This window comes from Schistocerca serialis, chromosome 6 (genome assembly GCF_023864345.2).
Source record: "Schistocerca serialis cubense isolate TAMUIC-IGC-003099 chromosome 6, iqSchSeri2.2, whole genome shotgun sequence".
Classification (NCBI taxonomy): domain Eukaryota; kingdom Metazoa; phylum Arthropoda; class Insecta; order Orthoptera; family Acrididae; genus Schistocerca; species Schistocerca serialis.
The window spans coordinates 265,322,948-265,346,223 of NC_064643.1; the positions used below are offsets into that span (position 1 = coordinate 265,322,948).

The window sequence follows — 23,276 nt, forward strand, 5'->3', positions numbered from 1 at the left end:
ACTTTCGCCGATACATCAAAGCCAGACCATTCATCATCTATATAGGCCACAAACCTATAACTTTCACCTTCCACACATAAAGACAACTGGTCCCCAAGACAATTTCGGCAACTTGAATTTATCAGGCACTTCAGTATAGACATTAGACACACAAGAAGGGTCAAAAATGTAGTGGGTGATTTTTTCATGGGTCGGTGCCATCTCCTATATGGTAGATTACAGGCAGCTGGTCGCAGCATAGGCTACCGATGCTCAGCTAAAAGAATATTTACACAGTGAATTAACAGGACTGCAATTCAACAGGTACAGACAGTAGGGGCTAAGGTAAAGATCTCATGTGATATGTCATAAGGCAAACCCAGATCTTTCGTACCAGATCCACTAAGCATAGCTGTTTTTGGTGGAATTCATGGTCTAGTTCATCCATGAGCATTAGGCTGCTGACAGAATGGTTCGTATGGCCCGGCATTAATAAGGATTACTACAGGTGAGCAAAATCATGTGTGGCATGTCAACAATGCAAGATGGGCAGGCACGTCCATAAGCAAGCGGGAGAGTTTCAGGAAACAACAGACCACTTCTCCTTTGTTCACTTGTATATTATAGGACCGTGCCAGAGTCAGAAGGGTTCCGATACTTGCTGACAGCAATCGACCATTATACTCAGTGGGCAGAGGCAGTACCCACACTGACATCTCGGCAGAGACAGTTGCAAAAGCTTTTTTAGCATCACAGGTAGCACATTTTGGCTGCCTGTCACACATTACCACAGATCAGGGGTGACAGTTCGAATAAACATTGTTCTTTGAGCTGGCTAATCTTTGTGGATTCTGCCATCATCATAAAACTAGCTATCATCCAGGGAGTAATGGAATGGTGGCACACTGGCACAAAACACTGAAAGCTGCTATAATGTGTTCCGAAGACAAATGGACCTCCGCATTGCCGCTACTACTGTTAGGCCTCTACACTATACATAAACAATATAAAGGTGATTCAACAGTGGAGATGGTATATGGGGAGAACATATGCCTGCCATCAGGAATTATTTTATATATATATATATATATATATATATATATATATATATATATATATATATATATATATATATATATATATATATATATATATATATATATATATATATATCTGCTTTTTACTTGTTGCAGCAAGTATGGCACATTATTTCCTGTTGGTCCTGATGGTGCCAAAAAAAAAAAAGATAACTATATATATATATATATATATATATATTTTTTTTTTTTTTTTTTTTTTTTTTTTTTCACCATCAGGACCAACAGGAAATAATGTGCCATACTTGCTGCAACAAGTAAAAAGCCGCATTTTCAAATTCCGGCCATCACTAGCAACATGACATGGTGAAAGCAAGTTTTTTATAGCACAAAGATCTCAGCATATGCTCACATGCAATGCTGGGGACAGATACAGCACATCCCCCTCTGTGACCACCATATGCAGGGCCATACAGAATCAAAAGATGTGACAAACATACAATGTAATGGCAAGCAACAGACAGTGCCCCTAGGAAGGGTAAAGGCTGCGTATATACTGGCATAAGACAATGAATTGGTTCCAGAAAAGAAAGGGGAAACTATGCTCACAGCAGCAGAAAACACAGAGCAAGTGGAGCAAATGAAACCCTCAACACAGCAAGCAGACCCAGAAGAAATGCCAGAAAAGCCAGTGGTTCACACTGGGGCTTGTCGATGCATGCAGTACTGATACCCATGCGTTCCAGGAGCTCCGCTATATCGTAGGGTAGGCTGTGTGGGAATCGCTGCACAGAGAACAGACCACACACAATGTATTTTGTGTGTCTGAAATGGACACTGTTAACAGTATGTCTACTCTTTGGAACTGGATACTACTCTTAGCCTTGTTAACTTTTAACAGTTTGTAACAGCGAGTTATATAAAAATAAAAACTCTCACCATAGCACCCTCAAGAGTGTTTTCATTGTCTAAAATGATAAGAATGCAGGATCACTACAATATTAGAGAGAGAGAGAGCTGTAGATAGTATATCACTGTGAACAGGGAAGTGACATTATTTCACAAAACCATCAAGTCTGAACGTAAGTAGTGCTTAACACACTACCTCCTAGACCATTGCAGATCCACTCAAAACACCAATACAAAAGTGAGAAGTCCCTTTGCCTCTCAACAAGCCTTCTGTTTGCCAGCAGAGTTAACAGACTGGACACACAACTACTTTATAGAATAGGAATAAAACCTACATTTTTCATTTAGGATAAACTAAATAGACTTCATTTGATCTTCTCTAGACTTCCTTGAACATTTCCGCACTGCATGAGTTCATGATATTACGTGTGGTTGTAGAAACATATGCACAGTCCAAACAGTGTGTACCATAAAAGAACTAATAAAAGAGCATGACCATCATATACAACAAAAACATGACATCAGTGATAGTAGTGCAACCATGTGGGATGTAAAAAAGACATATATTTTGAACTGCTGCATGTCATAAATAAAGTATGTAACATTTCCAGAACAGAAATCTACAAGGTCACCACTGAAAACTATTTTCAACAGAGAAGACAGGTTTAGTGATTTTCATTACAGAAGAAAACTTGTTTGGCCTGCAGTACCAGCTGGCACATTTTAAATAATAACAATGGCCTACCAACAAGAATCTAGCAGACATCAAACTTTCCCAAAAGGGTGGGGTAGCTTAATTATATGTAGAAAAATAAAAAGAAAGGAAAGCAAGATTGTGTTTAACATCCCATCAAAACCAAGATCACTAGATACAGAGCACAAGCTCAGATTGGTAACTGTGTTAAATCAAAATGGATGCCATGTATTGGTAGTGATATAGCAGAATCAAGAAAGAGTAGTGAGCATGAATACAGAGCAGGGCTAGTCCCCCACCCCAAGCAGTGTGCTGCACCCGGGCTAAACAGCAACACTGTGAAGGTGAAGGATGAGATAGTGACTAACATGCAATAGGTTATAGTTGTAAAAATGTAAGCAATTGGAACTTTTGCTATGATCTATCCAGCATATTGATTATCATGTTTGTAGTGCTGGTAAATTATTAATTTTTTATGAACAATGGACAACAGAGGCAAATTTCTCCTTAAGAGAAAGGAAACAAACATTACAATATCAAATATGAATTAAATATGTAAACTTACTTCTATCAGAGGACACCTGCTGCAAGAGACCGGGTTCACAATGTCCACATGTGTCATGACCCAAATGGATATGACACAAAAGCTTCGTTCCCCCCACCTGCAGTATACTTCCATGCACCACTTCAAATGGTTCACTTTCTTGTTTACATGCAGATAAACGAGAACCATTTAGATAAGTGCCATTTCTGCTACCAAAATCAATTATACTATATTTTCCATCATCAAAACTTAATTTCGCATGGAACTGAAACAAAAGGATTTGCATTGTCACTTGACAAAAAACTAACAATAGCATAAAAATTCTAACACAAGAAGAACTGCTGGTATTTTCCCTCTCAGCATCAATTAAAAAATCTGGTCAACATGTTGAGTACTGAGAATGAGCACATAACACCACCTGCTTTTCATATTTTCCCAGCTTGTTTTTTAAATTGACTAAATATTATAGACCACAAATTCAATATTGTGCTAATATATTATCTTGGCATAAAATCAATGAGACAGCTTGCAGTACTAATTAGACACACATGATTGGCAAAACAAACTATTTGTCAAGATGTATTGGTAAGAAGCTATGTTTTAATCTTTATGTTATCCTTATATTTTGTTATGTTTCATAAAAATCTTTCTACTTTCTGCCAATGGTTGAGCAGTTTATTACAGATGTGTTCTTGTGCTTCACTAGAAGAACACTGGAAAATTAGCACTTGGTGTCCTATCAAGAACAAAATTGTTAAAGATGGCACTTTTTCTATCAGAAGGCAAAAATTACAGAGCTACTGGACCAAAGCATGCAAAATAATGTATAGAAGTGTTCTGATAAGCGGAAGGAATGAATGTAGATGTATAGTTTCAAAGGAGCCCTAGTCTGAAGGTGACTGCCACTACCTGAAAATACCTTATTTTTTGTGACAGACACTACAACACATCATTCAAGGAAGCATAATAAAACACCTGCAGTAAACTGCTCATCCACTGCAACTGAGTTTTAACTGAAGATAAAATTTTCTAGGTTGTCAGACTGCATCATATTCTTCTACAAAAACATTCTTACACAATCAACATTTTCGCCCCGCTGCTGCTATCTTATTTTGGATCATGTATGTATGCAGAGGAGTCTTAGTTGGAAGGTCACCACCACTAACAGAAAATACTTGATTCTTTTGTATCAGACATTACAACACATCAATCAAGGAATCACAAGAATGCACCTACAGTGAGTTGATCAATTATCATAAACTGAAGGTAAAATCTTATAAGTGTTAAGCTGTGCCACGTTTCTCTTCAAATTTCTTCTCACATAATCGAAGTATTGACCCCCCCCCCCCCCTGCTGGGATCTTCTTCAGGACCGTGAGGCATGTCTAGTTACCTGAATACTGTCAATAATCAGTGTCATGTTCACTTATAAAAGGGAGTTTTCCCATACTTGTTCTGAAGAAATGGAGCCACTGGATAAATTTTTCCAGCTACTATTGGTGGGCCATTGCCACTGCATATGCACTGTTTTGAAATCTGGTTCCTTTCACAGTGTTTTTCTGAAGTCTCTCAGTGCTACGTCAGGGGAATAGGGAGACTGACAAACTATAACTGTGTTGTATTTGTCCAAAAAGCTGAATTAATGAGAACAATCAGTGGGTCCATTATCATAGTGAAGGTGCCAATGTCCGCTGCCCCCAAGTCCAGCCATTTGTGTCTCGTTGTTTCATGAAGACAATGCAGAACCTCTTGGTAGTACTCCTTATTGATATTACTACCTTCTGGAAAGTACTCACGATGGACCACACCACTGGAGTCAAAAAAGACAGTCAGCATGTCTTTCACATTGCTGAGAACCTGCCTCATTTTTTTGGGTCTTTGGGATGATGGATGCTTCCATTGCAATAACTGGAACTTTGGTTCTGGGTCATGCTCTTAAGCCTAGAACTAATCACAGCAATCACTGTCTTAAGAAAATTGGAATTACTGTTCACAATATCTGGTGTGTCCCATGCAACCCTGTGAACAAAGTTGCTTCTGCTCAGTTGTTAGAAACTATGGCACAAATTCTGCTGAGATCCTCCTAGGATCTATATGTTCTGTTAAAATGACATGCATAAATCCATTATTAATTTTAACTCCATCTGTGAGTTCTCCAATCATGATTCATGTATCCTGCATTACCAAGGTCCTCATGTGATCAATAACAATCTCATTTGCAGATGTTGAGGGCCTATCTGAACATGATTCACTCTTAATGGTGAGCAGCTATCTTCAAAGTGGTTGCTTCACTCCTTTATCTGTGTGGTATCCGTTGCTTCATCCCCAGACACTTGTCGAACCTTGCAGATTGGAACGTGTTGTTTTTTTTTTTTTTTTTTTTTTTTTTTTTTTTTTTTTTTTTTTTTTTTTTTTTTTTTGCCCCCTACAACACAAAATCTAATGAGTACCACTTACATGTGTTCACATTTCAAAGGCTAGCAAGCAATTGATTGTTGCCGCAGTCATGAATAAAAAAAATTTAAAAAAAAAAGTAGACACACAACACATATGCCTACAAACATACAGGGTGCAAGTGCCCCAATAACATTGTCCATCCAGACACTAAAAAAAAAAAAAAAGTTGCATACTTTTTGAACAGTCCTTGTGTAGACAGCTGTTAGTACAGAATATTTAAGTCTGCAAGGGAAGTATATCATCAGGAAACTTTTAAAGCATAGCTTAAGGTTACTCCTATCAAGTCTCCACAAGATACTAATATTCTGCTACAAAAATCATCACAGCCAGCATGATTCACTACTTTTTAGTGACCTTATGAATCTCCTCAGCAGACATATTTTTGAAATTAATGTCTGTTGGTGCGGTGTATGATCAAGAAAATCTAATGCATTTTAGTTACTTGTTTCTTTGTGGGTGCAATGTTTGCTGTCATGGTGAGAAATAATCACTGAATTTGGTGACCTACGACTGGAAAGTGTCATCATTTTTGCCAAAGCTATTCTGGAAGGATCTAATCATTATCACTAATTTTTTGTTTCTTATTCAATAATTTTCCAAATAGTTTTTGCCTTTTTCTCGGAGTGGTGTTTCTTCACATTTTTAACAACAGACGAGGATTTTACTCTATCTCTTGACTACAGCTTGGTATTTTATTATCTTCAGGCTCTTTCTTCCTAGCACAAGATACTTTAATCCCAGGAGTTATCCAACCTTGCAACTATTCAGTTCTACCTTTGCTTGTTTTCGGGGTAAACAAGGCTCAAAGTGCTGTAAGATATGTTTAAGGAAGAGTTACATTTTCCACCTACACTGTCTGCTTTACAAAATTCTTCTGCAAATTCTTTTCATAATTTCTCTCTAAACACAGTGACTGAATCATCATTTATGATTCTGTGATATAGCTACTCGGTGTATTTTAGTGTTAACGTTTGGCAATCTTGGTCAGATCTACAGACTATTGGCTTTGCAAGTAAATCACTGCACATTCTACAAGTAAATTGGTAATAGCTGTTGCACTACCACATTCAATCCTCAGAGGGCAGTTCAAATGTATGGAAAATGATGGTACTCAGGGAAATGGCAGCAAGGGACAGGGAAGGACACCAGGTGCACCCAGTGTGTATGCCTGCGAGACTTCATTCAACATGTTGAAGAGGCTATTCCAGCAGCCACTGAGGAACCAAGGCGCAACCAACTGCAGATTGTCGCACACATTGGAACAAATGATGCGTGCCATCTGGGCTCCGAGGTCATACTTGGATCATGCAGTGCTGGCAGAGAAGGGAAAGACCACCCTTGCACACACAGTTTCAACGAAGCTCATAATTTGCAGCATTGTGCCATGAACTGATTGTGGCCCTTCGGTCCTGAGACAAGCGCAAGGGCTGAACCAGAGACTTTGGAGATTCTCTTACAACCTAGGCTGCGACTTACTGGATTTGCACCATAAGGTTGAGGACTGTAGGATCCCCCTAAATGGGTCATGTGTGCTCTATACATCAGAAGCTGCTACTCAGGTAGCTGACAGTATGTGGGGCGCACACAGAAGTTTTTTAGATTAGTCAAATAATGATAGCTATAAGAAACACAGAAGTATCAATGTAAGATAAGAAAAAAATGCCTCCCACAAAGGAGAGTATTAAAATCTTAATGGTAAACTCCTGAAGCATTCGCAACAAAGTGCCAGTGTTTGAAGCGCTCATGAAAAGCAGTAAAGCTCACATAATACTAGGTACAGAAAGCTGGTTGAAACCTGAAATTGACAGCAGTGAGACTTTTGGAGAAAATTTAAGTGTATATCAAAAGGGCACACAAATTTGAAATGGAGGTGGTGTGTTTGTCGCAGTAGATGAGAAACTTAAATTCACTGACATAGAAATTGAAGCTGCATGTAAGATTGTTTGGGCAAGACTCAGTATCAATGGTGGGCATAAAATAATTGGATCTTTCTATCACACACCAGACTCATCTCCTGATATAACAGAAAACTTTAGAGAAAATCTCAGTCCACTTGTACACAAGTTGCCAAATCATACTGTAATCATTGGTAGAGACTTCAATCATCCAACAATTAACTGGGAAAATTACTGTTTTGTTAGTGTTTCGCATGATAAGAAATCCTGTGAAACTTTACCAAATGCCTTCTCTGAAAACTAGCCAGAACAGATAGTTAGGAACGCCTCTCATGATGGAAATACATTGGATCTAATGGCAACAAAAGAATCTGACCTCTTTGAGAATATCCACATCAAAACTGATATCAATGATCATGATGTGGTTGTGGCAACAATGATTACCAAAATACAAAGGACAACTAAAACAAGCAGAGATATATATATGTTCAGTAAACTGGATAAAAAGAATCAGTAATGTCATAACTCAATGAGAACTTTACAGCTTTCAGCACAGGGCAGGAACATGTACAGGAACTATGGCTCAAGTTTAAAAGAGTAGTTGACCATGCACTTGACAGATATGTACCCAGTATAGCAGTCCATAATGGGAGGGAACGTCCATGGTATACAGTCACTGTAAAGAAACTTCTTACCATAGCAGAATATTGTCAAGTGATCTTTCACAGGACCCAAAGAAATTCTGGTCTTATGTAAAGACTGTTAGTGGCACCAGAGTCAATGTCCAGTTCCCTGCTAATGAGATGAGAACTCAAACTGAGGGTAGCAAAGCAAAAGCTGAAATGTTTAACTCCATTTTCCAATGTGCTTTTATAAAGGAAAACCTGAAAAGATGAATGAAAAAATTATTAGTGTCAGTGTTGAGAAACAGCTGAAATTGTTAAAATTGAACAAAGCTCCAGAGCCCGATGGAATCCCTGTGAAATTCTATACTGAATTTGCAGCTGAGTTAGCCCCTTTTCTAACTATAATCTATCATAGATCCCTCACACAAAAAGCCATGCCCAGTTCTTGAGAAAAAGCACATGTTACACTTGTTTACAAGAAGGGTAGTAGAAGCGAATCACAAAACTACCATCCAGTATCCTTAGAACATATTGTGAGCTCAAACATAATGATGTATCTTGAACAGAATGACCTCCTCAGTGCCTACCAGGATGTATTCTGAAAACATCAATCATGTGAAACTCAACTTGCACTTCTCTCACATGACATGCTGAAAGCTTTGGATCAAGGCAATCCGGTTGATGCAGTATTTCTTGATTTCCAAAAAGTATTTGACCCAGTACAACATCTACGCTTATTGTAAAAAATACAATCATATGGGTTTATGACTGAAATTTGTGACTGGACTGAGGACTTTTTGGCAGGGAGAACACAGCATTTTATCTTGGATGGAGAGCAGGGAACTGTGTTGGGACCCTTGCTGTTCATGTTGTATATTAATGATCTTGCATACAATATTAATAGTAAAATCAGGCTTTCTGCAGATGATACAGTTATCTACAATGAAGTACTATCTGAAAGTAACTGCATAAATATTCTGTCAGACCATGATAGCATTTCAAAGTGGTGCAGAGAATGGCAACTTGCTTTAAATGCCCAAAATGTAAAATTGTGCACTTCACAAAATGAAAAAACATAATATCCTATGACTATAATATCAATGAGTCACTGATGGAATTGGCCAACTCATACAAATACCTGGGAGTGCCTGGGAGTGACACATTGTAAAGATATGAAAAGGAATGAACACATAGTCTGAGTCATGGGTAAAGCAGGTGGTGGACTTTGGTTTATTGGTAGACTATTGTGGGGAAATGCATCAGTCTACAAAAGAGACTGGGCACAAATCACTTGTGCGATCCATCCCAGAATATTGCTCAAGTGAGTGGGATCCGTACCAAATAGGACTAACTGGGGATACTGAGTGTATACAGAGAAGGGCAGCATAAATGATCACAGTTTTCTTTAATCTGTGGAAGAGTGTCACAGGGATACTTATGGAACCAAACTGGAAGACTCCTAAAGATAGACGTAAACTATCCTGAGAAAAACCTGTTAATAAAGTTTCAAGAACCAGTTTTAAATGATGACTCTAGGAGTATACTACAATCCCCTACATATCGGGGACTGTGAGGATAAGATTAGAATAATTACTGCACTCACCGGCATTCAATCATACTTCCCCTGACCCATACGTGAATGGAACAGAAAGAAACCCTAGTAACTGGTATAATGGGATGTACCCTCTGCCACGTATCTCACGGTGGTTTGCAGAGTGTAGATGCAGAGAATTTTAATATGGAAAACAATCCAAAACTGGACAACAACAAATTTATGTGCCTTCAAACAGTATTATCTGACAAGGAACTATCATTAAAGTCTCCAGAAACAATGATTTGCCAGTTAGGTCCACAAAACCTTATTAAAACTGTTTCCAGCTGCTTTAGGGAGGTTAAGCCATCCAGAATCACTGGCTACAATTGTGTAAATTAAATTTTACTGTCTCTTAGTTGCAACAGGAATATTTTTCCACAATAGAAGCTTCATGTACACATTTGTGGATGTTCCATCTTATTATCATGTGCAAATGCTGCCAACTGTTGGGCTACATTACAAAAATTTCAACAAAGCAGTGTAGCAGTGTGCAACAGTTTGTGACTGCCAGAGCACACAGAAGTGGATGGTTGGTTATATTCCACTGTGTAAATAAACATTATTATTGTTATTCTGCATGGTAATTATTGATTGATCACTTTATTTATTACAACAATGAATATTTCAAAATTAGTTGTTTTTGTCCATAAAAATAAACCAACTGCACAGAGCATATTTTGAAAACATGCATATATTTTTGTATAAATCTTGCATCTAAAATCATTTTTTAAAAAACACCTAAAAGAATTACAGCATACAGAAAAATTTTACTTCTTCCACAAAAAATTCAAGTCTGAAAGAATTAAGATATTTTCTGCTGGTGGTCTGTAAATTAACAGTATCACAAGCTTGTGTGTATCTTGATTCACTATTGTAACAGAGCATTTAAAGATCTGTTCAACACAATTTTCATCAACCTGACAGGCTTGGGGCTTAACTCTACACTCTGCATCCATTTTCTTCTCGCTGGTTCTTCAGAATTGGCTGTATCTATCCAGATACATCTGTTCAATTTCTGTCCAGACTCAGTAACCACAGACAGAGTCATGTGTGTGTCAGTTGTGCTTGTTTGAAAGAGTGTGTGTGTGTGTGTGTGTGTGTGTGTGTGTGTGTGTGTGTGTGTGTGTGTGTGTTGTCTACTAAAAAAAAATCACTGATTTCCATGTGATGTTCTGATATGCACAGCATTCCTGCAGAAGTTACTGATATGGATAAGGTAAATGTAAGTGGATATAAGCTCTCTGCACATGTAATGAGAGAAAATATGGAGAAAGGAGGAGTTGCCATATATGTCAAAAGTTATCATTGTGCAAAAAGTATAGAAACAAAAAAGTTTTGTGTAGAGAAACATATAGAAGCATGTGCCTGTGAGCTTAAATTAAATAAAGGCACATTTATAATTGTAACTGTATATAGGTCCCCACCAGGAAATTTTCATCTATTTCTGAAAAATTTGGACTCCTTGTTGTGCTATCTGTCAGACAGGGGGAAGCAAATTATTATTTGTGGGGACTTCAAAGTAGATTCTCTGAAAGAGGGTAATAGGAAAAATGACCTTGAAGTATTACTCGGTTCTTTCAATTTGACACCCGTTATTGATTTTCCTACTCGGGTGGTAAAGGATAGCAGCTCACTGATAGATAACTTCTTTATAGACCAAGATAAGTTTAACCAGATAAATGCTCAGCCTGTTGAGAATGGTCTTTCTGATCATGGTGCACAGCTAGTTACAATATATGACATAGCTCCACTCAGCAATACTAAACAGTTCTCCAAAGTAGTACGTTCAGTCAATGATTTAACAATTGCAAATTTCAGGGAAAGCCTACAGCAGTTAGACTGGGATGAGGTGTACCGTGAACCTGATGCCAATTTAAAATATAATTTATTTCATGACATTTTTGTAAATGCATTTGAAAACTGCTTCCCCAAGAAAATAGTTAAATATACTCGTAAGAAACCTTGTAACAAACCATGGCTTACTAAGGGTATAAAAATATCTTGTAACCGGAAAAGGGAAATGTATCTGACAGCAAGAAAGAGTAGTGACCCAGAAACTATCAAAAATTATAAAAACTACTGTGTTATATTAAGAAAAGTTATTAAAAAATCCAGGAGTATGTGTATCATGTCTGAAATCAGCAACTCTGATAATAAAATTAAAACAATTTGGAATATTATTAAAAGAGAAACAGGTCAACCAAGAGCAGAGGAAGACAGTATTACCATCAAATTGAATGAAAACTTTACGAACAAAAAGTCAGAAGTTGAAAATATTTTTAATAATCATTTTCTAAATGTTGTGGATATAGTAGGATCCAGGTGTTCATTAGAAGATGCTAGGCTGTTAATGGAAGAGGCCATACCTATGCAATTTGATACAATTGAAATCTCACCCACTTCTCCCTCTGAAATTAGGAAAATAATAAACTTGCTTAAAAGCAAAAACTCACATGGAATTGATGGCATTTCCAGCAAAATACTAAAAGCTTGTTCTCAACAGATAAGTAAGATTCTCAGCCACCTGTGTAATAGCTCTCTGGAACAGGGCATTTTCCCTGATAGACTGAAATATGCTATTGTTATACCTTTGCATAAAAAGGGGGATAGATCTGATGTCAACAATTACCGTCCAATCTCCCTTCTAACAGCTTTATCCAAAATTTTTGAGAAAGTAATGTATTCAAGAGTAGCTTCACATATCTGTAAAAATGAAGTACTAACAAAATGTCAGTTTGGTTTCCAGAAAGGTTTTTCAACAGAAAATGCCATATATGCTTTCACCAGTCAAATTTTGAATGATCTGAATAACCGAACACCACCCATTGGGATTTTTTGTGATCTCTCAAAGGCTTTTGATTGTGTAAATCATGAAATTCTGCTAGATAAGCTCAAATATTGTGGCACGAATGGGACAGTGCACAAATGGTTTAATTCGTACCTAACTGGAAGAGTGCAGAAAGTTGAAATAAGTAGTTCTCGTAACATGCAAAGATCAGCACATTCCTCAAACTGGGGAACTATCAAGAATGGGGTTCCACAAGGGTCAGTCTTGGGTCCTTTGTTGTTCTTATTATATATTAATGACTTGCCATTCTATATTCATGAAGAGGCAAAGTTAGTTCTCTTTGCTGATGATACAAGTATAGTAATCACACCTGACAAACAAGAATTAACTGATGAAATTGTCAATACTGTCTTTCAGAAAATTACTAAGTGGTTCCTTGTAAACGGACTCTCACTGAATTTTGATAAGACACAGTACATACAGTTCCGTACAGGGAATGGTATGACGCCATTAATAAATATAGACCTTAATCAGAAGCATATAGCTAAGGTAGAATAGTCCAAATTTTTAGGTGTGTCCATTGATGAGAGATTAAATTGGAAGAAACACATTGATGATCTGCTGAAACGTTTGAGTTCAGCTACTTATGCAATAAGGGTCATTGCAAATTTTGGTGATAAACATCTTAGTAAATTAGCTTACTACGCCTATTTTCACTCATTGCTTTCATATGGCATCATATTTTGGAGGAATTCATCACTGAGGAATAAAGTATTTATTGCACAAAAGCGTGTAATCAGAATAATAGCTGGAGTCCACCCAAGATCATCCTGCAGACATTTATTTAAGGATCTAGGGATATTCACAGTAGCTTCTCAGTATATATACTCTCTTATGAAATTTGTTATTAACAACCAAACCCAATTCAAAAGTAATACAGTGTGCATAACTACAATACTAGGAGAAAGGATGATCTTCACTATTCAAGATTAAATCTAACTTTGGCACAGAAAGGGGTGAATTATACTGGCACTAAAGTCTTTGGTCACTTACCAAATAGTATCAAAATTCTGACAGATAACCAACAAGTATTTAAGAAGAAATTAAAAGAATTTCTGAATGACAACTCCTTCTACTCCATAGAGGAATTTTTAGATATAAATTAAGAAAAAAAAGAAAAAAAATATTTAAAAAATAAAAATAAAAAATAAAGAAAAACAAAAAACACAAAAAAATAAAGTTGTTATATTAACTTAAGTATGTTGTTAAATTAACCTAATTATGTCATGTATTAGAAAATTCGACTCGTTCCACATCATTGCGAGGTGTCGTATTCATGATCCATGGAACTAGTATTAATCTAATCTAATCTAATCTAATCTAATCATTCCTTTTATTAACAAAGTCTCTGAAGTTTGGTTTCAGGTTCATCCTTGCTGCTTACATACTTGGAATTCTTCAGAAGATGAATCACAGAGTGCACTAAGTAATCAAGCGGATTTAACTCTCATCAATATAAGATTTCACTAGACTATCAAAAGAGTGCACACTTAAACAATTTACTGCTAGTCACCATTATAAAAATTGTTCTGTCAAGAGCAAGACAGGCAATAACACAACAACAGATGGTGCTACAAAACAGTTGACCAAACAACAAAAGCTGAAACAGCTAATGAGCTAAATACATGAATTCAGCAATATCATTATAAACTGTTTGAGAAGATCTAACACAATAATGGACAACACATACTGCAACAAAAACGAGATCATAATATAGAACATGAGATTAAATTAAAAAGTAGGTTACAGAAAAGATTTTGTTTCCAATGAAGGACCATTGAAAGCACAAGAAATACACAAATAACAACAGGTGTCAACACAGCATTTTAGACACAGTCGATGGTGGGATGACAAATGAAGGAGTCCTTAAGCATGTCAGCAAAGGTAAGAAACTATCCAGTATAATCAAAAAGAGAAAGTATGTTTTGGACATCCCAGGCAAAAAAAAAAAAAAAAAGTATTAATTTTTGCTGTTCATAATTAAAGATAAAATTAGAAACTGATCTTCAAAGAAAGACAGTGTCCTGGCTGCAAAACATATGGCAATGGACCAGATAACATGATATTCACTCACAGGTACCTACGATACAAAACCGAGAAGCATCAGAAAAGTGGTTGGAAACACCCATAAGTGAAAATGTTTTAGGAGAATGAGGAGATATGAAGAATGAGGAGATAAGAAGGAAATGATTATCTAAGGGGAGTTCAAAAAGAAACAAGCCAGAGGTATAATTACAGAAACCTTTACCTGTATGTTAGAAGTATTGACCCTGGCTGTTGACACACTTGTCCCACTGTGACACAAGGTGGTGAATGGCTGTCTCATAAAATTCCATGGACTGTGAGGTTAACCAGTTCCACATGCACAGTAGAATGTCACTGTCCACATGAGTGCAGGAAAGGTTATGCTGACGTTCTTCTTTGACCCAGATGGCCCCCTTCTGATTCACTTCCTGCAGTATGGGACAACAGTGAATGCCCAGTGTTACTCGCAAACCTTGATCACCCTTCGCCAAGCAATCAAATCAAAACAACCAGGCAATCTCACCCATGGGGTCATTCTGCTCAACGACAATGCAAAGCCTCATACGGCCGACAAAGTTGCGGCAGTCCTGCAGAAATTCAAATGGGAGGTTCTCAGCCGCCCTCCATACAGTTCAGACATCTTCCCTGTGATTACGTCATTTTTGGTCCCCTTAAAAAGGCTCTGAGGGGCAAATGGTTCACCTCAGACGACGACATCCTGCTGCATGTGCGGAACTGGTTAACATTGCAGCCCCGGGAATTTTATGAGACAGCCATTCACCACCTTGTGCCACAGTGGGATAAGTGTCACGACAGCCTGGGTCAATACTTCTAACATACAAGTATTGGTTTCTATAATTATGCCTCCAGCTCATTTCTTTTTGAATGCCCCTGATAGTTAAATAAAGTGGAAGCTACATATATGTGCACAACTACAGCATGTTAGTTTGTGAGTTGCTGAAAATAAAAATAAAAGGTCCACAGAATTTGATAAAGAACTTAATTACTAATCTTCACATACATAGTTTATAGTCTGAAGATAATTGCTTGGTTCCCCGTCCCCTACCACAGAAAACACACTAATCTTTAAAAATTAACTAATTAACTACACAAGAACTTCTGGAATTTCACTTTATAGTATTTTAACAGATACAGGGCCAACACACCCTATCCTCAATCCTCCACAACCTCAACAATTTCTCACCCATTTGCTTAAACTGGTTCTCCCCAGTCCAACATGCGACCTTCCTGAGCATAGAGCTCCACTTCCCTGATGGCTCCATCCATACGATACCCATTAAGCACCAAAAATACCTGCATTTTGATAGCTGTCACCTCTTCTGCATCAAAAAATCCCTTCCACTTAGCCTAGTCACCCATGGATGGCATACCTGTAGTGATGAGAATTCCCTTGTCCTGCTATGCTGAAGATCTCACAAAGCTCTTCACAGACAGGCATTATCCCTCAGACCTAGTCCACTAACAGATTTCCTGCACCATATCTGGTCTAATGGCCTAATCCCCCCCCACCTCCCCCAAGAATCAACTGAAATGGTGCACCCTCTCATCACCCAGTATTAACGCAGACAGAAATAACTGAACCATGCCCTTTGTCAGTGCTTTGACTACCTATCAACATGGCTAGAAATGAGGGACATCCTACCCACAATCCTTCCCACCCCTCCTGATGTGGTATTCTGCTGCCCACCCAACCTGCACAACAGCCTGGTCCACACTGATGCCACTCCCACTCTGTACCCTTTGCAACAGAGGTCGTACCCCTGTGGAAGATCCAGATGCAAGGCCTTCCTGATTCACCTACCCAGCACATCCTATGCCAATCCTGTCACAGGCTCATCATAGCCCAACAGAGGCAAGACCACCTGTGAAAGCAGCCAGTCATATACCAACTCTGCTGCAATTTCAGTACAGCATTTTATGTGCACATGGCCACCAACCAGCTAATCTCAGCAAGAAGTGAGCTGACTACACAGTGGCACAACATGCTCAAGTTCAATGGCTGTTTTACAAGCCATTTCAACTGAAACCTCCCCTCCAGCACTAGCTTTTCTGAACTATGCAGATGGAAGGTATATTTTCAGCACATCCTTCACTTCTGTAATCCTCCTGGTCTCAATCTCAGCTAACCCACTACAACCACATCCTCTACCCAATACTCTCCTCTTCCCCTGTCCCATCACCCCATCCTAAGCCATGCCTCCACATTATCACCACCATGTGCTACATGAACTCACTGGCTGTGGCGCCAGCATTTAGCGTTCCTAGCCTGTGCACCTGCTATCTCTCCCTTGCACATTGTTACACCACACATCTGCTGCTTCCTCCAAGCCACCAGCTACTCCTCTGCCAACTCCTCCTCCTGCTTCTACTATTCAGTGAGTGGTCACATTTACTCTCAATTAACAGATACTCATTGATAATTAGTGGTAATTACTTATCTTTTAATAATATTTCCTCAAAGATTAACTCTGACAAATATTAACAAAACACAATACCAACTTTACTGACCAAGTAGGCAGCTATGTGAAGTGCAATAGATGTACTAGTAATTTAGAATTTTTTCTGCAAGCACACTAATTACACAAAGAGTGTAACTGAACAGAGAGCCTTTACCCAAGTAAATTACACTAAGAACCACAACTTACGTGAAATGAAATTGCTCGGTTTGCTGTTCCACAAAGGTAAAGAAATCAAAAGGACTGCACATCAGTCCATAAATGTGGATGACAAACAGCATCTGCTACTAATGTATTTGTCATTTCTATCTTCTAATAAAACACATGCAGCCCAGAAAGTATAGATCTAAGTAGATTCACAGTGTGGTTATAGTGCAATGAAGAACTTTCACAATAACATTCTACTGGAATCTCATACCATTACATCTACATCTACATCTACATCTATACTCCGCGAGCCACCTTACGGTGTGTGGCGGAGGGTACTTATTGTACCACTATCTGATCCCCCCTTCCCTATTCCATTCACGAATTGTGCGTGGGAAGAACGACTGCTTGTAAGTCTCCGTATTTGCTCTAATTTCTCGGATCTTTTCGTTGTGATCATTACGCGAGATATATGTGGGCGGTAGTAATATGTTGCCCATCTCTTCCCGGAATGTGCTCTCTCGTAATTTTGATAATAAACCTCTCCGTATTGCGTAACGCCTTTCTTGAAGTGTCCGCCACTGGAGCTTGTTCAGCATCTCCGTAACGCTCTCGCGCTGACTAAATGTCCCCATGACGAATCGCGCTGCTTTTTGCTGGATCATGTCTATCTCTTCTATTAATCCAACCTGGTAAGGGTCCCATACTGATGAGCAATACTCAAGAATCGGACGAACAAGCGTTTTGTAAGCTACTTCTTTCGTCGATGAGTCACATTTTCTTAGAATTCTTCCTATGAATCTCAACCTGGCGCCTGCTTTTCCCACTATTTGTTTTATGTGATCATTCCACTTCAGATCCCTCCGGATAGTAACTCCTAAGTATTTTACGGTCGTTACCGCTTCCAATGATTTACCACCTATGGCATAATCGTACTGGAATGGATTTCTGCCCCTATGTATGCGCATTATATTACTTTTATCTACGTTTAGGGAAAGCTGCCAGCTGTCGCACCATGCATTAATCCTCTGCAGGTCCTCCTGGAGTACGTACGAGTCTTCTGATGTTGCTACTTTCTTGTAGACAACCGTGTCATCTGCAAATAGCCTCACGGAGCTACCGATGTTGTCAACTAAGTCATTTATGTATATTGTAAACAATAAAGGTCCTATCACGCTTCCCTGTGGTACTCCCGAAATTACCTCTACATCTGCAGATTTTGAACCGTTAAGAATGACATGTTGTGTTCTTTCTTCTAGGAAATCCTGAATTCAATCACAAACCTGGTCCGATATTCCGTAAGCTCGTATTTTTTTCGCTAAACATCATGCAAACAAGAAGAAATGAAAATTAAGGTGGGAATTAAAAAAAGAGACAGGAATGACACTTACAAATAAATAAACGAGAGACCAAAAATAAAACACTAAGAGATCATAATTATCTACACTTAGCTAATACTTCAATGAGGCCACTGAAGGTCACATTTCTTGATGTTTCATGTACCTAACCATTGTGCAATGCCTGCATAACAACGAGAGTCATTCTTTTGTTTATTCCATCGTTTCCTTCTGATACATGATTTTTATCTAATATATTTATGATCTTCTCATTGTAGTAAGCTCACTGGACAAAACATTAGTCACCTCAGTCCACAAGCACAGATGAATTGTTAAACCTTTACAGATAGCACATGCTCAATCATGCGTGCACTGCCTCTGTGTGAGTACAAGGCAGTAGTGATCAGCGAGACAGTTATCAGTTTGTTTCAAGCGGACATTGTAAATAAACATGGGTAAATGTAAGGATGTGACAGAAGGGGTAATAGTTTTGGCCATGCCTGTAGCCACACAATGTTTGAAGTAGCTGGATTTGTTGGTGTTTTGGGTAGGCTTTTCAGTGTGCGTAAAAGCCATGGTGTAACATGTGGATGGAAAAAAAGATCTGACTGAGTGGGATTGGAGACACATTTCACAGCCTGTGAATCAAAATCACTTCCAAACCCAACAGGAATTCACACAGACAGTGGATGACAGTCCATCTCAACCTGTTAGTGAGAGAACATTGCAATGAGAACTGCATGGAATGAACATTTGGAGTTGGTCACCTTGAAAGATGCCATCGCTTACAAGGGTACAGTAGTGAAGTTCATCAGGTTGGAAAGATACATTACTCATTTTCTTAACACTGCCCCACCTATTACATCTTGATTGGCCTCCAAAATCACCTGACTTGAACCCCATAGACAATCTGTGGAGCATGTTGAAACAGCAAGAAAAACACTTACATCACCATCCTCGCAATTTGGAGAAATTGTGCAGTTAACTCCCCAGCGAGTGGTTTAGCCTGGATGTGATGTACCTGCACAACCTTGTGGACTCCCTTCCTATCTAAAACAAGGCAGTATTTAAGTCCAGGATGAGAATTACACAGTATTAAATTATGCTTGTAATAATTTCTCTATGGGTATTTAATGGTTTGACCAGTGAACATATTATCCTTTGCTGGCTTTCCTATCTCTCGTTCCATTACCACTAAATTCCAGTTAGATTTAACTCTGTGCAACTACAAAAAGACCTTTACTTATTCTATCTTTCTGACTGACTTGGCTCAAGATTCTTATGAAATATTACAATTATTACACAAAACAAACTTTTGCCTACACTTCATGAACTTTAACTGCACACAACTCAGGCTCTGAACCCATTTCCAGTATTATGCTGTTGCAAAAGATTTGATTAGCATATTATGGTGTACTGCCAAGTAATCTGCAGCATTTAAGAAATTAAACAATAGCTGTAAATACACTGAGATTTTACAGTATGTGCCAAAGACATTAAGAAGATGTAAATAGAATGGAATCTTACAATACATACAAAACTGAAAGTGTAATATGTAAGGTAATAGGGACTCAGGTCAATAAAAGCAATTGACAAGGTGGTATTGGCTCTCAGCCAGAGACCTTACCCGTGACCGGTAATGAAAACATACAATATACAAAGAGTAATATGTTTTGCCACAGGTTTGGTTAGATAGTGCGAAAGTGGTATGCAGATGCTCATTCAATTCTAGTGGAAAACACTACAAAACAAGCATTGTGGATCACATTACAGTTTATTGTTATGTTTCTGAGAATGTACATTCCTAGAAGACACATCCCACATATTGCTCCCTCCAACATATACGGCTATTACAAATGATTGAAGCGATTTCATAAATTCACTGTAGCTCCATTTATTGACATATGGTCACGACACACTACAGATACGTAGAAAAACTCATAAAGTTTTGTTCGGCTGAAGCCGCACTTCAGGTTTCTGCCGCCAGAGCGCTTGAGAGCACAGTGAGACAAAATGGCGACAGGAGCCGAGAAAGCGTATGTCGTGCTTGAAATGCACTCACATCAGTCAGTCGTAACAGTGCAACGACACTTCAGGACGAAGTTCAACAAAGATCCACCAACTGCTAACTCCATTCGGCGATGGTACGCGCAGTTTAAAGTTTCTAGATGCCTCTGTAAGGGGAAATCAACGGATCGGCCTGCAGTGAGCGAAGAAACGGTTGAACGCGTGCGGGCAAGTTTCACGCGTAGCCCGCAGAAGTCGACGAATAAAGCAAGCAGGGAGCTAAACGTACCACAGCCGACGGTTTGGAAAATCTTACGGAAAAGGCTAAAGCAGAAGCCTTACCATTTACAATTGCTACAAGCCCTGACACCCAATGACAAAGTCAAACACTTTGAATTTTCGGCGCGGTTGCAACAGCTCATGGAAGAGGATGCGTTCAGTGCGAAACTTGTTTTCAGTGATGAAGCAACATTTTTTCTTAATGGTGAAGTGAACAGACACAATGTGCGAATCTGGGCGGTAGAGAATCCTCACGCATTCGTGCAGCAAATTCGCAATTCACCAAAAGTTAACGTGTTTTGTGCAATCTCACGGTTTAAAGTTTACGGCCCCTTTTTCTTCTGCGAAAAAAACGTTACAGGACACGTGTATCTGGACATGCTGGAAAATTGGCTCATGCCACAACTGGAGACCGACAGCGCCGACTTCATCTTTCAACAGGATGGTGCTCCACCGCACTTCCATCATGATGTTCAGCATTTCTTAAACTGGAGATTGGAAAACTGATGGACCGGTCGTGGTGGAGATCATGATCAGCAATTCATGTCATGGCCTCCACGCTCTCCCGACTTAACCCCATGCGATTTCTTTCTGTGGGGTTATGTGAAAGATTCAGTGTTTAAACCTCCTCTACCAAAAAACGTGCCAGAACTGCGAGCTCGCATCAATGATGCTTTCGAACTCATTGATGGGGACATGCTGCGCCGAGTGTGGGAGGAACTTGATTATCGGCTTGATGTCTGCCGAATCACTAAAGGGGCACATATCGAACATTTGTGAATGCCTAAAAAAACTTTTTGAGTTTTTGTATGTGTGTGCAAAGCATTGTGAAAATATCTCAAATAATAAAGTTATTGTAGAGCTGTGAAATCGCTTCAATCATTTGTAATAACCCTGTGTTTCACGAAAAGACCACAAGGCCAAAATTTGAGAGCTCTGAACACATACAGTATCTCACTGACAATCATTCTCCCCACACACCAATTGTGACTGGAAAATGAAGTACTTATTTGTTTGTTTATTTGGTCCTGTGAATCTAGGTTGTAAAGCGTACAACCATCACTTGTGGAGTGCAGATTACTGTCTTTGATGTTCTTTCCAACTACATACAACAGAAGGAACCAAGCATATTGTAATAGTAATTTCATGCAGTAAAGATGAGCATGGTGCAATAGTAACAGAAGATCAGCAAATAGTGGGAGGATTGAAAAATTCCAGGGCAGAGTCTTTAGAAGGATTCAGTAACAGACAAAGCAGATAGGCATTTTGTATGAGTTACATTGGTACCAATCACACTACTGCATAAGTCTGCTACATGCAACATTTGTAACTTCAGACAGTAGTATGCACTCAACACTCCAGTGCATACATACTGCCTTTGTGAGGGTATCCAGACACCTATTAGTGGCTTACTGACAATGGCTTAGTGGCTTAGTATGAGTTGTGTCCACTCATTTTCTTTATGATGGCTTGAACTTTGCTGAGGACACTTTCAACGAGGTGTCTGAATGTCTGTGGAGGAATGGCAGCTCATTCTTTCTCAAGAGCCAAAACCAGAGAAGGTAGTGGTGTTGGACCCTGGCATGTAGAGTGAAGTCGACGTTCTAACTCTTCCCAAAGGTATTCCATTGGGTTTAGGTCATGTCTCTGGCCAGGCCAGTCCATTTCAGAAATGTTATTGTCTCAAATCATTCCCTTACAGATGCAGCTTTATGACAGGGTGCATTGTCATCCTGATACAAACTACCATCTACTCTAAACCACTCTTCCACTGTACACAGTACACAAATTTTAGCATTTTTCTAAGCACAATAAGATGGCCTCACCTTAACCATGAAAATCACCACCATACAGTAACATCACCTCCTTCTTACTTCACTGTTGACTTGACTCAAAATGGCAGGTAATGTCCTCCAGGCAGTCAACAAACCCAATCCCTTCCATCAGATTGACACTAGGTACAGCACAATTCATCACTCCAAATCATTCAATTCCAGTCATCCTCTGTCCTGCGGTGTCACTCTTTACACCAGCTCAAGCAGCACTCGGCACTGACTGCAGAAATGTATGGCTATAAATTCTTTTTAACTCCCTACGTACAATGAGCACTTTGCAACCGATGTGAAATTCCTCTGCTGATCTCATACTTTTTTTTTAATTTTTTTAACCACTCTTCACAATGCTAGATGGTCCATGTTTGTCAGTACATGAGGACTAAAATACTAGGGAGGGGATAGATAGCTACTCACTGTAAGGATGGCACTTTGAGTTGCCGACAGGCATGACAAAAAGATTGTCATAAATTTAGCTTTTGGCAAAGCCTTCTTCCTTCTGCTGTAACTACTTCTTTATTGACAACACAGTGCTTCCCACCTTCTTTTATACTGGTGGGTCCACATCTTGTGACATCTGGCGGCCAGTT

The 23,276-nt window shown here is 38.8% G+C and overlaps 1 protein-coding gene across 2 annotated transcripts in view; it reads right to left on the reverse strand.

Annotated features, from left to right (window-relative positions):
- The window catches only part of LOC126484162 (angiogenic factor with G patch and FHA domains 1), a 288,690-nt gene that overhangs the window by 233,797 nt on the left and 31,617 nt on the right, over positions 1-23,276 (reverse strand). For both annotated transcript variants that reach the window (XM_050107562.1, XM_050107563.1), the window contains exon 6: positions 3,185-3,428. In XM_050107562.1, the coding sequence (XP_049963519.1) occupies positions 3,185-3,428 (244 nt within the window). The remainder of the gene's footprint in view (positions 1-3,184; positions 3,429-23,276) is intronic.